The sequence below is a fragment of the Nelumbo lutea genome, chromosome 3 (genome assembly GCF_056320005.1).
Source record: "Nelumbo lutea isolate HS-2025 chromosome 3, American lotus-T2T, whole genome shotgun sequence".
Classification (NCBI taxonomy): Eukaryota; Viridiplantae; Streptophyta; class Magnoliopsida; order Proteales; family Nelumbonaceae; genus Nelumbo; species Nelumbo lutea.
Genome location: NC_142686.1, coordinates 88,040,537 through 88,055,407, shown reverse-complemented (window position 1 = coordinate 88,055,407; position 14,871 = coordinate 88,040,537). Strand labels below are relative to the sequence as shown.

Genomic DNA, 14,871 nt, shown 5'->3' with positions numbered 1-14,871 from the left:
CGCCCGAACGCTCACACCCCAAACCTCCCTAAGGAAAGCCAAACCAGGCCTACTAAGGCATACCCCTCGCCCCGACCCCTCAACGGCATCAAGCAGCCTTGGCTTAGCTTCCTCAACAAGGATAAAGAACAAGTTGAAAGGAGTTAAGGCTTTTGCCTCCCTTCCCTCTCCACTAATAGGAGGGGCCCCAACACCTAGGCGGCTTACTTCAGCCTCGTCCAACCAATTTTTGATGGGGTGGAAAACAAGCCAGGAGAGCTAAGGCCTTCGCCTCCCTTTCATCCTCGCTAAGGAAAGGGGCCCCGAACCCCTCGGCGGCATAGCTCGGCCTTGGATGTACTCCTTTAACTTAGCTTCCTAAGCGAACGACTAAGTAACAAGCCACCTCGGATAACTTCTTTACCACTTGTGACCTCTCGGAAGGGGGCATCAGCCCCTAAGCAAAAAGTGTATTTCATTAAGCATTTCCTATCATCTTTACAAAAACTAGCCTCAAATGGGTGAGGCCAAGCCCTTTACAAATATGACTCAAACAAAAAAGCAAAGAAGAGAACAAGGAGCAGCCTATGCAGTGTCCTCGGCGGGAGTAGGAACCTCGATGACGTCAGCAGTTGGGATCTCGACGGAAGGAACCTCGGCAGCGGAAGGGACCTCGGTAGCAAGAGGGACTTCAACTTCTGGGGCCCCAAGCTTGTCCAATGGGAAGTCAGGCATCAGCTTCAGCACTTGAAACTTGGTGTCCTCAATGCCCTCCAAGTAGGAGTCGGCCCCATAGTTGGTGAGGGCATGCTGATACTCGACCGTCGTCTTCCAAATCTCGATGTTGTCTCGAGCCTTCTCCTCGGCCTCCACCACTTGTGCCCGAACAGCCACCCCGTCCAGCTGGACGTGCCTTATCTCGGACTGCTTCAGCATTTCATCGACCTTCTTCAAGGCCTCTTTTAGCTCTGTGGTGAGAGCCTTCTCAGCCTTAAGATCCTCCTCCAGGACCTTCCGCAATTCCTTCTCATACCGTGTGGCCAAGAAAAGAGAAAGAAAAACTTGCTATCCCAATGGTGGACGGACGTGGAGTTGTCGACAGTGCGGCCGCGGCAAGCCTGCAAATAGTATATGCCCGCCTCTTGAGGGTGTGGCCTCGCCACGAACATAACCCTAAAGATTTTTTCAATTAGCTCCACGTCTCGAAGTCGAGACATCACCAACACCGCGATGATGGTCCTGAGGACATTGGGGGCCAATTGTCTGATCAAGATGCCATACCACTTCAATAGCTCGGGGATAAAGGGATGAAGGGGGAACCTAAGGCCAAACTCTAAGTAGTGCTGGTGGGCACAAACGTCCCCCTCCTCTAGCATCCACGGTCGATCACCGGTGTCGGAAACCCTAAGCCTATAGGTCCGAGGGATGAATTACTTCTTGGCAGGGCCTTCACTTGCTCCAGGCCAAGGATGCTATCCAACTCGAAGTGGGGAAGACGCCCCACCCTCGAACTGAGCTTGGGAACCTCCTGGCCCTCGACCACCTCAGGGGACCCCAAGGACCCCTCGACTTCCCTTGGCCTTGTAGACCCGACGCTCTCATGGGAAGAATCCTCACCCCTTCAGTTGCATTCAGCGCCTACAAAAGCAGTCCTCCCCCTTAGCACCTCGACTTCGGGCCTCGGAGTATGGATTTCGGGCTCACCCAAGTAGCCTCCACTACTGTTGGTAGAAGTCTGAAGGAGCTCACTCCCAAGGGGTCTGGGAGTTATAGCATTCTAGGCCGGAGTCTGAGTAAGACATGGCAGCAAGAGAAGTCTTTTACCTAAGAGGTCCGGGAAACTCTAAGGAAAGCAGGAAAGAAAGTCGAGGTCTCTGAGAGAAATAGCGCTTGGAAGCAAATGGTGAAGGAGGACTCGACTAAGTCCCCTATTCAAAGGAAAACGGACGACCTAGATCGCCCCCAATCCAACAGTCACAGAGTGACCACCTCTACGGCCCAATCTGGCAACCAACACACGTCACTCCTATGGAAGACGAAACAATGCCAAATGAGTCAACCGGTCTACTCAATGAGTCAGCTGGTTCGCCCAGTGATCCTGAATCGAAAGCAACGCGACCCGGCCAATCAAACGCTTGTCTCGCGCACGAACACAACGCAGCGACCTGTCCCATGCACGGCCCTGACATGGAGCCCATCTCGAGCAAGGTTCGGACCTGTTAGTGCGGGGACCCTTAGCATGCACGGCTTGTCAGCAGCAAGACCCATCCTGCACACAGTCAATGCATGATGACCTACCACCAAGCGTCACCCTCGGTGACCACCAGCCGAGGTCGATGACTCGTACAGATTAACCACTATATCTGTAAAGTGCAGGACCCGGGCACAAACACCCCTCGTACCCGTATCCAACACGGGCCCAAACTTGCCGAAGCCAAGGTCGAGGCCTCCACGCGACAGAATCACCACAGCATTCCTCGGAGGGGGAATCGAAGCCCAAGTCAACACCATCGCAATCAAAGACTAAGTGCATCCTCGACAAGCCGAAGTCGAGGCCAAGGCCCTCATCAAAGAAGGCCCATCAGCGCCTCCAAGTGAAGATAATGCACTCACTTCGGCCAAAGCCAGGATCCCCAGCTAAGACCTCCACCACAGCCTCGAGAGTGGGGGCAAATGATGTAGGCACTTATAGCTCAGGCCAATGGCACACACACATGGCGGAAGGCAACGCGTAGAACAGATCCAATGAGAGCATGTGCAAGCGGAGGTCGGCGCACGATGCGGGGCCAATAGCGCGGCCACACGCAACAACCTCAAATGGTCACGCCCTCAAGGTCGGACCACATCCTAGTCGTCTGCGTCCACCTACCTCCAAGCGGTCTTAAGTATAAATAGTGGGTGACCCCCCCAAGGTGAGCATCTAGACTCACTACAGCTAAGAACTTCCTTTCCTCCCTTGTGGCCTCGTCTAAGCATCCTAGCCTCAGGCCTCATCCGCCTTTCGTCACACCCGTACGAACTTGACAGCCGGAGCTTTCGCCTCAGGTTAGCACCCGAGGCCTCTAACATTCCCTTTCTCTTCACAGGTCTGACCTACAGGCCCTCAGCCACAATGGACCTCGAACTTATCAGCCAGCCCTCGGCTCCAAAGCAGATTTACCCTATTGCCCTCGGCCCATCCTAGGCAGCAACACCTTCTTGATTTAGTGCAATGATAGTGGGAAGGGTTTGCCTAATCCTAAGAGACAACACTTTTCCTATGATCTTGTACAAGCTATTCACCAAGCTTATTGGTATAAAATCTCTGATGGACAGCATCACTCTTCTTGGGAATAAAAACAAGAAAGGTGGTTCGGCCCCAGATTTATAACTCCTCTCTAGAAGAATTCATTGAACACCAATTGAATGCCCTTCTTCAAAATCTCCCAACAATCTTGATTAGAATGCCATCGTGAATCCATTTGGTCCTGGAGCTTTTGATTTGTCCATAGAAAACATTATTTCCATTATTTCTTCCACTTGAAACTTCCTTTCTACCATTTTTTTATATCCTCCGCTAACCTTGGCCACTCTAGACCTTCTAACCAAACTATATTTCCTAGAGGTCTTCTAAAAATTGCTTTAAAATGATCCACAAAAGCCCCAACAATCTCCTCTTGTCTCGTAAAAGTCTCACCCCCTACTTCTAACTTCGAAATGAAATTCTTCCTTCTCCTCCCATTTGTCACTGCATGAAAGAACTTTGTATTCCTATGACCTTCTCTAATCCATTTATGTCTCAATTTTTGTCTCCAACCCATTTCCTCTTGGAACAAGATGTCCTCCAAATTCCTTAGGGATCATCTTTGCTCCTTATCATTATCAATAATGGGGCCCCTCTCTTCTTTCGAGTCTATTTCCTCAATTTGCTCAATCAACGGTTGCTTTATTTCTTCAAGTCTCCCAAACTCCATAATGTTCTAGTTTTTAATTTTAACTTTCAAATCCCAGAGCTTCTTATGGAACCTCATTCCTTACCAATTGACCCTGGGGGCAATTTCGTCCCACCATTCCTTTACCTTCCTAAGGAATCCTAAATGGCACACAACCACATATTTTCAAATCTAAAAGGAGCTAGACCCGCACTTCCCAACTCCTCCTTGCCAACAAGGATCAGCCAACGGTCAAAAGTTACTCTAGGATCAACCACATATCACTACATGAAAGATGTTCCTTTTGTCAAGAACTTGCTATGACCACCTCGTTGAACCAGAAAAGGAACCTAATCTGGTTCAATGATGTAAAAAAAGAGTAAACAGAGGAAGAAGAAGAATTTTGTTATATTATTCATCAATCTCGTATGTATATGTACAAGTTACAAATTCTATGTTAGAAAAGAATATATTAGGAAAGAAGACTAATCAAATTCCTACAATCAAGGTAAATCATATCTCCCTAGTATTTACTTCCTATTTTAGTTATACAATCTATAACATCATATCTCCCTAGTATTTACTTCCTATTTTAATTATATAGTCTGTAACATCTTCCTATTTTAATTATACAATCTGTAACACTCCCCTTCAAGCTGGAGCATAGATATTAATCATGCCCAGCTTGTTACAAAGATAATCAACCCTAACCCCATTAGGAGCCTTCGTGAAGATATCTCCCAGTTGTTCTCTTGTTTTCACATAACCTGTGGAAATCAAACCTTGCTAAATCTTTTCACAAATGAAATGGCAATCAATCTCGATATGCTTAGTTCGTTCATGAAAAACAGGATTAGATGCAATGTGAAGAGCAACTTGGTTATCACACCACAACTTGGCTGGTACTGAAGTTTTAAGACCTACTTCAGTCAAAAGTTGATATATCCACATTATTTCACACACAGACTTGGCCATAGCTCTATATTCCAATTCTGCACTCGAACGTGAGACAATATTCTGCTTCTTGCTTTTCCATGAAACTAGATTCCCTCCAACAAATACACAATAGCCTGAAGTAGACCTTCGATCTTCCTTGGATCCTACCCAGTCAGCATCTGAAAAACATTCAATTCTAGTATGACCATGATTGCCATACAAAACTCCTCGCCCAGGTGCTCCTTTTAAGTAGCACAAAATTTGTTCTACAGTTGTCCAGTGATTAACTGCTGGAGAGGACATGTACTAACTCAACACACTAACTGAATACGCAATATCTGGACGAGTTACAGTAAAATAATTCAACTTTCCGACCAATCTTCTATATCTCTCAGGATCTTCAAATAATTCACCATCTTTTGTGAGCTGCAAGTTAGGAACCATTGGAGTGCTACATGGCTTAGCTCCCAACTTTCCCATCTTAGACAACAAGTCAAGTGCATATTTCCTTTGAGATAAGAATATTCCCTTCTTGTTTCTTGTTACCTCAACACCCAAGAAGTATTTCAACATTCCCAAATCTTTGGTATGAAACTGAGTGTGGAGAAAGGATTTAAGGGATGAAATCCCTGTAGTATCACTCCCTGTAATGACAATATCATCCACATACACAACTAACAAAATGACGCCGGCAATAGAGTGCTTGAAGAAAACAGAATGATCAGACTTACTTTTCTTCATACCAAAATTCTCGACTGCCTGACTAAACTTTCCAAACCAGGCGCGAGGACTCTGCTTCAACCCATATAGAGACTTATGAAGATAGCAAACTTTTCCATACTCCCCCTGAGCAACAAAGCCAGGCGGTTGCTCCATATAAACTTCTTCTTGAAGATCCCCATGAAGAAAAGCATTCTTGATGTTTAACTGATGAAGGGGCCAATTATAAGTAGCTGCCATAGAAATAAACAACCTGACAGAAGTAAGTTTAGCAACAGGAGAAAAGGTATCAGAATAATCCACTCCATAAGTCTGAGCATATCCTTTAGCAACAAGACGGGCTTTCAATCGGGCAATGGACCCGTCAAGATTGACTTTAACTGTAAACACCCATTTACACCCAATAGCCTTCTTATTTGCAGGTAAACTTACCAAGGTCCGAGTATCATTGTCCTCTAAAGCATTCATCTCCTCAATCATAGCATTACGCCATCCAGGGTGAGAAAGGGCTTCTTTAACAGTCTTAGGAACAAATATAGAATCAAGAGATGCAATAAAAGAACAAGAAGAGGACGACAAATGATTATAAGACATAAATGAAGATACTGGACAAGTACACTTACGCTTACCTTTACAAAGAGCAATAGGAAGATCATCATTAGAGACTGGTTCTGATGACGAAGGTACAGGATCAGTTGAGACTGGATCTACCGATGAAGGAGCTGGTGCAAGACATGGATCCGAAGGGGTTGGTCGCCGAGAATAAACCTGTAATGTAGGTGGCTTAGGCCTGGCAGGAGCAGATTCAATAGGATGTGAACCAGATGATGTGATAGTATAGATTAACAAATCATCATCCTCCCCCTGACTTGAATGAGGAGTAGATGGAAAGAAAGGTGTATCTTCTAGGAAATTAACATCACCTGACACAAGATATCTGTGAAGAGTAGGACAATAACATCTATACCCTTTTTGAACACGAGAATACCCAAGAAAAACACACTTCAAAGATTTTGGATCTAGTTTGGTAACCTGAGGACGAACATCCCGAACAAAGCATGTACACCCAAATACCCTAGGCTCAATTGGAAACAGTGTTTTATTTGAAAACAGAACATGATAAGGAGTCTTACCCTGAATGACAGATGAAGACATCCGGTTAATCAAAAAACATACTGTGGAAACTGCATCAGCCCAGAAAGGTTTAGGAACCTTCATTTGAAATAACAAAGCTCTTGCAGTTTCAAGAAGGTGTCTATTTTTCCGTTCAGCAACCCCATTTTGAGATGGTGTATCTACACAAGAAGTTTGATGAAGAATGCTATGCTGAAGCATGTAAGTTTGAAAGGATTCTAACAAACATTCCTTAGCATTATCACTTCTCAATATTTGTACAGAAACGTTAAATTGAGTTTTAACTTCAGCACAGAAAGCAGAAAAATGAGAAAACACCTCAGAACGATTTTTCATTAAATATAACCATGTCATACGAGAGCAATCATCAACAAAAGTAACAAAATACTTAAACCCAGTTTTGGACTCAACTGGACACAAACCCCAAACATCTAAATGGACTAATTCAAAAGGAGCACTAGCTCGTTTATTGGCTCTAGGACTCGAACTAAGACGATGGTGTTTAGCAAACTGACAAGAGTCACAATTTAATGACGACAAATTCGCTTTAACACATGGAGAGAGGGGTGGCCCAACCGACAATGTGCTTCAAAAGGGGTTACAACTCCAAAACAGGCTATGGATCTTGGAACTTGTGTATCAAGGATGTAGAGACCTCTAGACTCATGTCCCTTACCAATAATCTTCTTCGTCGTAAGATCCTGAAATAAACAATAATCAGGAAAAAATGAGACACAACAATTAAGGGTACGAGTGAGTTTGCTAACAGAAATTAAATTAAATGATAACTGAGGTAAACTAAGAACATATGACAAAGGAAGTGATGGTGTTGGACTAATTGTGCCAGACCCAATAACACAAGATGACCCATCTGCTAAAGTAACAGGAGAGGTAGATTTATGTGACTGAAAGGTAGAAAACAAACTTTAATTACCTGTCATATGATCTGTAGCTCCAGAATCAATGACCCATTTTGAAGATGAGGAAACAAGACATGTATTGGGTTTACCTGACTCAACGATGGCAGTAACAGGAGTAGATTGAGGTTTCAATGATTCTTGGTACTGAGCAAATTTGGCATATTCATCTGCAGATATAATAACAGACTTCTCAAAAGTATCCATGGTGGATGCAATATGGGTTGACTAAGTTTTCTTATTCTGCAACTTCCTGCAATCCCGCTTCATATGTCCTGGCTTATGACAGCAATGACACACTATCTCTCCTAACTCCTGTCCACGAGTATTAGTATTCCTGTCATAGTTACTTGACCTACCACTACCACTCCTGTATTGTTGTCTCCCTGATTCAGATGTATTATTGCAACTGATAAGGGCACCACTAGGCTGAACAGGTGGAGAACATTTTGTACGAAGGAACCTACTGAAAGCATCTTGTAGAGAAGAGATCTCTGAACTGGAAAGAATCTGAGACTTAGCAGTCTCAAATTCAGAAGGTAGGCCAACTAAAAAACTCATAACAGCCATCTTTTCTCGCTGAGCTTATTGAACAGTCACATCAGTACTAAACGGAAGCAACATATTAAGTTCTTCATATGTTTTCTTGAAATCCATGAAATAGCTTGTGAGAGATCTATCGCCTTTGTCCGCCCTGTAAAAGGCTTTGCACACATCATAAATGCGGGAAATATTCCCCTTTCCTAAGTACAAGAACTCTAGATAATTCATTAATTCGTTAACAAATCCACAGTGAGTGACTAAACCAACCACCTCACTTTCAATGGAGTTGCGTATCTGCAAAAACAAACGGGCATCCTCCCTCAACCAAGACTTTCTCGAGTCATTAGTAGGAGGGTCATCAGTCAAATGGTTATCCATAGTAATACTCGGCAAATATAGTTGAACAGTTTTACTCCAATCCAGATAATTAGAGCCATTAAACTTACGCTCAGTTATTTTTGACATCGCTAGAATAACATCCGACATAACTACTGATTTCTTGTCCGCCATAATCTCAAAATTCAAATAAACAGAATATTTTGAACACCGAAATTCAACAAAGCACACCTGTTGAAAACACCGGAATGGATATGCACGTAACAAAGCACAAATATGTGCTATACAGGACGAGGCGAGCCAAAAGACAACGACCGAAAAAATTTTCCAGCGACAGATGCGCCTCCATGTGCCAGCGCGTGTGACTGTGGCAGAATCTTTAGGCGGTGCGTGAGACACACACGCAGGGCTGCTGACTGCCGGACTTTGCAGAGACTAGATGCTCTGACTGCTCGAAGGAGGTGACCCAAAACACCTAGAAATTTTCCTCTACCTACTGTTTACTTAAAAAAAAAAAAAAAACAAAAGGGCTGGCAGAGACTAGATGCTCTAATACCACGTAAAATAAGAGTAAACAAAGGAAGAAGAAGAATTTTGTTATATTATTCATCAATCTCGTATGTATATATACAAGTTACAAATTCTATGTTAGGAAAGAATATATTAGGAAAGAATAATCAAATTCCTACAAATCAGTCCGACAATCAAGGTAAATTATATCTCCCTAGTATTTGCTTCCTATTTTAGTTATACAGTCTGTAACATCATATCTCCCTAGTATTTACTTGCTATTTTAATTATACAGTCTGTAACATCTTCCTATTTTAATTATACAGTCTGTAACAAATGACAACTAGATGGTTTTAGACTTGAGTTGTTATAAACTAGGTAAAACTGGAACCAGGCCCCTTTCCTGTTTGATGTTCAGTCTGGTTATCACAGCATTTTTGCATGTGTGTGTTTGGTTTCGGAACTGGACAGTTGAACAAGGAAACCTGACAGCTTTCTGGTTTGATGAGTGGTCTGGCTTTTGAAGCACTGTAGTATTATGTAATATCAATTATTGTCCCTCCAACCATCCCTCTTTGGCAGTTATTTCCATGACACACTGTTATAATTCTTCTCATTTATATGTGAACAGATATACTGATATCCATGATTATAGTGCAACTTGAGATAAACTTGTTTTAATAATTTCAGCAGAGACATCAAACACTGCACGCAAACATGCAAATGTAACAAGTTAGAAAGAGAAAGAAGTATAATGGCAAATTATTCTGAAAACCCAAGGAAACTAGCTATATAGATTTCATTCTAGTTGTATCACGAATTCACCATGAGTGAAATCAAAAGAGACAAGTAGGAATTGTTTGCAGAACAAGACAATTCTGCAGCTATCCAGTTACCACTTATATACAGTACAATTAAACTGGAAATAGGTTTTTCCTTTTCCTTTATTTGACAGTATAGATACTTCTAGGAGGAGATGAGTAGGATATAATAACATATTTTGAAGTTGTTCTTACTCTTGATTTTAGAAGTTTGAACTCCTAAAACAAGTAAGGGAATGTATTTAGTGTTTGTTGTTGCTATTGTATAACATGAGATTGCATTATTGTCCAAGATTCATTATTATATCTTTTTTATTTCACACAAATAGGAGAATCAAGTGCCAAATACTCACACCAAGTTCCTCAAGCGCTTCAATAACTTTGTAATTATCTCATCTCTTGTAGACTGACTTACATAATCAACCGTTCCAGAAACTTGTGTACAGAAGGCGTTAAGCTACAGTAGAATCAGAAATGTTAGAGATCTATGATTCAACCACATCCAGCTCTATGATGGGAACAATAATACATCTTCAGACTTACCAATTCCCTTATCCAATTAGTAGCATAATAGAGAGATAGGCACACTGCCTGCTTCTGTTTCCCAGGCAGAGACTGCCATAAAGGGCCAACACAATACTGGAAATGCACAAAGCAAATGCATGTTAAAACTTAAAACATGGAACATTCAATATTCTACAAATCAACGTGCATAAAACAGCCCTTCAAGTTCAAATACAAAAGAGTAATCATCATAATATATCACGCAAATACATGGAAATACTGCAATCAGACAGCCCTAGGTAGCTGAATGCCGTGAAGAACTAAGAACATTCCATTAGTGCTAATAAGTAATAACTTTGTATCTTGAATTACAGAAGAGATTAAGACAAGAAAAAGGAAAAGAACTGTTCTTTAATGTTTAATGATATGTCAAAGGAATCAGAATCAAACAAAAAGCAAATAGGGAATCTTCAAGAAGCAGTGGGCTATTATGAGTTAATCAAGTTACTATTTACAATAATTTGAAAAGGTGAAGCCTCATCTAGAATGACCCTAATATTGAACCCATATAGAAAAACTAAAAAAGCAAACATGAAAAACACCATTGAACCCATATATGTAGTAGGAGGAAGAAAAATATCATGGGTTCTAAGGTTTCTGGTTAGACAAGCAAAAACCGTGACTACAAGTGGGTTCCAAGATGTGCTAATTCCCAGTATATTCATTAGCAAAATTTATGACCAAATATTAGTAGTCAATGAACAGATACAAGTATTTGGGACTACCTAAAATTTATGACCAAAGAAGTTCATACCTGGATTTTGAAGGGATGGGAGATCCATCATATGAATGGCTGAACCATACAGTGTGGTTGGGCAAATTTTCAAAAATTTCTTTCCCCCATCCGGGTATCCTATACCCTAATTTAGAAAAACTGCATTTTTCAAGGTTCGTTCTTGAAACAAATCGGGCCAAATCTGAAACCAAAAGGAAGCATGTAAGGATATACCTGATACGGAATAGCAGTAACTCCCAACGTAGGTGTTCATGCCCAAAGAGGTTACCAAATCCGCCTCCATTGAAAATGACACAGCAAATGTTGAGGTAGGATCAGCAAGAACCTATGATTCTTCAGCAAGAATCGTGTAGGGTTGTGTGAGCACAACTTCAGATTGTTTCTTCACCAAGAAACAATACCAAGAACAGTTCTTGATCACTCCAACAGGTGGAGGTCAAACTAGGCAAGGCAACAAGAGCAAAGGGAGAAAAAGATTGCAGAAAAGAAGTGAGGTTTCTGTAGAATTCGCCCCCTTATTTATAACCTTCCCTGGATCAGTTTCCTGATCCAATTAGGAATGATTTTCTTGATCCAAATTTGATATTTTGATCTAGACCTCAAGTGGATAAGACTTATCTTATCCAACTGTTAATCCTAATCAGATTATAAACCCAAATTCGCACATTTAACTAAATCACTTAAGCCTAGTTCGAAATGGGCCTTAGGCCCATTAAGTCACACTGCTCACTTTACCCTTTAAATACTGGCTAGTTTGGCTCTCTTTGTATGGCGTGGGACCCTAGCATTGATCTACACATCAGCCACATGGGTTCAGCCCAGCCTTTGTTACAAGGCCTAGCCAAATTCACTACAAAACACACTGAACCCCTGATTCCATCAGTATGGGCTCTCAATGGGCCCAACATTTACACTAAATGGTCATTGGGTCCAGCCATCTTGTGAAAGCCCAAGGACTGTGGGCAGATGCAAGATTATCCCATCAGGTATAACCCTCAATGGTCTTACACTTAACATCTCAACTCTTAATGATCATACACTTCCCAACAAGAGAGCACATCTTCCTCGGCTGCAATGTACAGTGTTGCACTCTCTACTCACATGGATCCCGGGAATTAAAACTTTTTTGCAAACATTTTGTGAAACCATAATATATATGTATATCTCTATATAAATATATTTTGCAAAAAAAAATCTCAATAATTTGAAATCAACTGCCGGCAGTTTAGGTTTCCATCAGAGAGAGTGCATTCCCCGATCATTCACTTTGCCCGACAAATGGGCTAATTCTGTCATTATAATCACTCACTAGATGAATTCTCAAATTGCCCCAACATACCCAGGTTTTGACCCCCTCTAAGGATCTCACTAATTAGCATATCAAAGGCAGCCCAATCAGACACCTAGTGTAGTACCATAATCGAGTCTAGGGGTCAAGTGTAACATTCCAATTTTTGCCCATCCGTATCCAAGGTCCAGGGCATAATTAGAAAATGGTCCGATTTCAGAGTTTCAAGCAAACTCACACTACATATGCTTCAAGTCTCACCCTGGCAGCTGAGACAAGCCACCCCAACCCACTTGACAACACATCAATGTCAGCCTTGGCAAGATAAATCTCCCTAGATCTATCCAATGGCTGTGATGATTCTAAACTAACACAAGTCTCATAAGTATCCAATTTAAGGGTATTATACAGAAACACACCAATCTGTATTTTATTCATTTACAATAAATGTCAAAAGATACATCAATCTGATTGGAGTTAAGGGCATACACTGTCTAACAGATTTAATATCAGAAAAAAACTTCACCACATAAAAATCATTTTTCTATTGCTGCAGAACTATGACATTAGAAAAACCACACATGTCATTACTTAGTGTTAGTGAATGAAATAGTGGTGGATTTCTTCTCAGCTTGCAGAGATTTAGGCAAGGCGACCATTTATCCCCTTTCCTTTTAACACTACTAGCAAATGTTCTCAGCAAGTTAATCCTAAAAGTAGAGAGAAGCCAATTGATAAAAGGTTAGAAAGTCAGGAGAGAAAGTGTGGTAGTCACCCATTTAATGTTTCTACAGTGGGAGTGATGTACTCTAGATTAGGAATTTGAGGCTAGTCATACAACTCTTTTAAAGAATTCCCAACTTAAAATCAATCTCGAAAAGAGTTGTTTAGCCGGGGTGAAATTGGAGCAAGGGGAGGTAGTAGACTTTGCTAGGATTGTAGGTTGTGAGGTATCTTCTTGGCCATTTGCATCTAAATTTCTATTACCAAAGAATCCCCTTTCTCTTCAATTTTCCATCCAAATCATTCTTCAATCGTCATCTCTTGTAGCAAATACTTTAACACTTAACAATCGAAATAACATTTTACAAGAAAAAAGGCACGCTCAAAAAGGGATCCACAATTTATTTTTCCAAAGAATGGATAGGTGCATCTAGACTTTTATGTGATAGGTGAATACCACTTTGACTAAAAGGAAAATTTTATAAAATAGTTGTAAGGCCAGCTATGTTGTATAGAGAAAAGTGTTGGGCAATCAAGAAACAACATGTCTAGAAAATGAATGTGGCAAAAATGGGAATGGTGAGATGGACTACAAAAACTAGAAAGGATAGGATCCGGAAATGAAGTCATCCGTAGGAACCTAGGAGTAGCCCCAATAGGTGATAAAATGAGAAAAAGTAAAAAAAGATGGTTTGGTCACGTGCACAAAAGACCATCAACTACACCAATTATAAGTGATTTGTTACAAGTTAAAGAGGCTGAAAGGGCTAGGGTAAACCAAAAAAGACATGGGTAGAAGTAGTAAGGAATGATTTAGGCACTAATAATTTGTTATGTGTTATGAAAAACCCAGAAAACACAAATTTGAATGGCACACAAAAATTAAGCAAAACAGAGATAAAAAAAAATACGTCCACGGGCGAAGGATGAGCAAAAATCCACCATGTACAAAACCTTTCTCACAAAAACCCTAAACCCCAATACACCAAATCTATTGAACTCCAATTATTTTCAAAGAAAAAGATACAGAGAAGAGAAAACCATCAAACAACATAACATACATAGTTGTCTAGGCGACGGCTATGTGCGACAAGGCGCCCTTTGAGGCTCGCCTCGCCTAATCGCCAAACAATTTTGTACTATGTATCAATGTTTTAAAACGCGGAGGCGCGACGCGAGGCGTTCCACAACCTAGAGGCGTGAGGCGTAGTTCAGAATGCAAGAGGCGTAAGCCTCCCGAACACAAGGAGGCATAAGCCTCCTTAAGAGGAGGGGGGTTAGAAGGAGGATGAAGAGGAAGGGAGGATCTCATTTTTGCTTTATTTTTAATAAAAAACTTTTATACTAAGAAGAATAAAAATCTTTTTATTATTTTCTTATTTGTTAGGGTTTAATCAATATAAGCATTGATAAATGCTGTATTGAACCCCCAAAGACTTTAAAACCTGAACCAATAAGGAAGAACTTAAAATTTTGTCTAATAACTACTACTACTACTACTATATTTTTTGAATTTTCTTTTCCTACTTCTTTTTCTTCTCATGAATATGTTGATTTTCTATACTTTAACATGAACTTTATACTTTTCTTATGAAAATTATGAATAATTCTCAAGGAAATATGGTTATGGTACCTAGGGAACTACCCTAGGATCTATGTTTTCTACATAAAAAAATCAATCGCCTAGGCAACTAGGCACCCCCATATCGCCTAGCCAGGCCTTGGCACCTTGAAAACTATGATAACATATTGT

General features: G+C 41.2%; 1 protein-coding gene across 6 annotated transcripts in view; it reads right to left on the bottom strand.

Annotated features, from left to right (window-relative positions):
* LOC148866225 (fanconi anemia group D2 protein) overlaps window positions 1-14,871 on the bottom strand; it is a 74,224-nt gene that overhangs the window by 46,202 nt on the left and 13,151 nt on the right. For all 6 annotated transcript variants that reach the window (XM_088980368.1, XM_088980372.1, XM_088980371.1 and 3 more), the window contains exons 15-16: window positions 10,351-10,446; window positions 10,161-10,264 (exon numbers count right to left, since the gene is read on the bottom strand). In XM_088980368.1, the coding sequence (XP_088836494.1) occupies window positions 10,161-10,264; window positions 10,351-10,446 (200 nt within the window). The remainder of the gene's footprint in view (window positions 1-10,160; window positions 10,265-10,350; window positions 10,447-14,871) is intronic.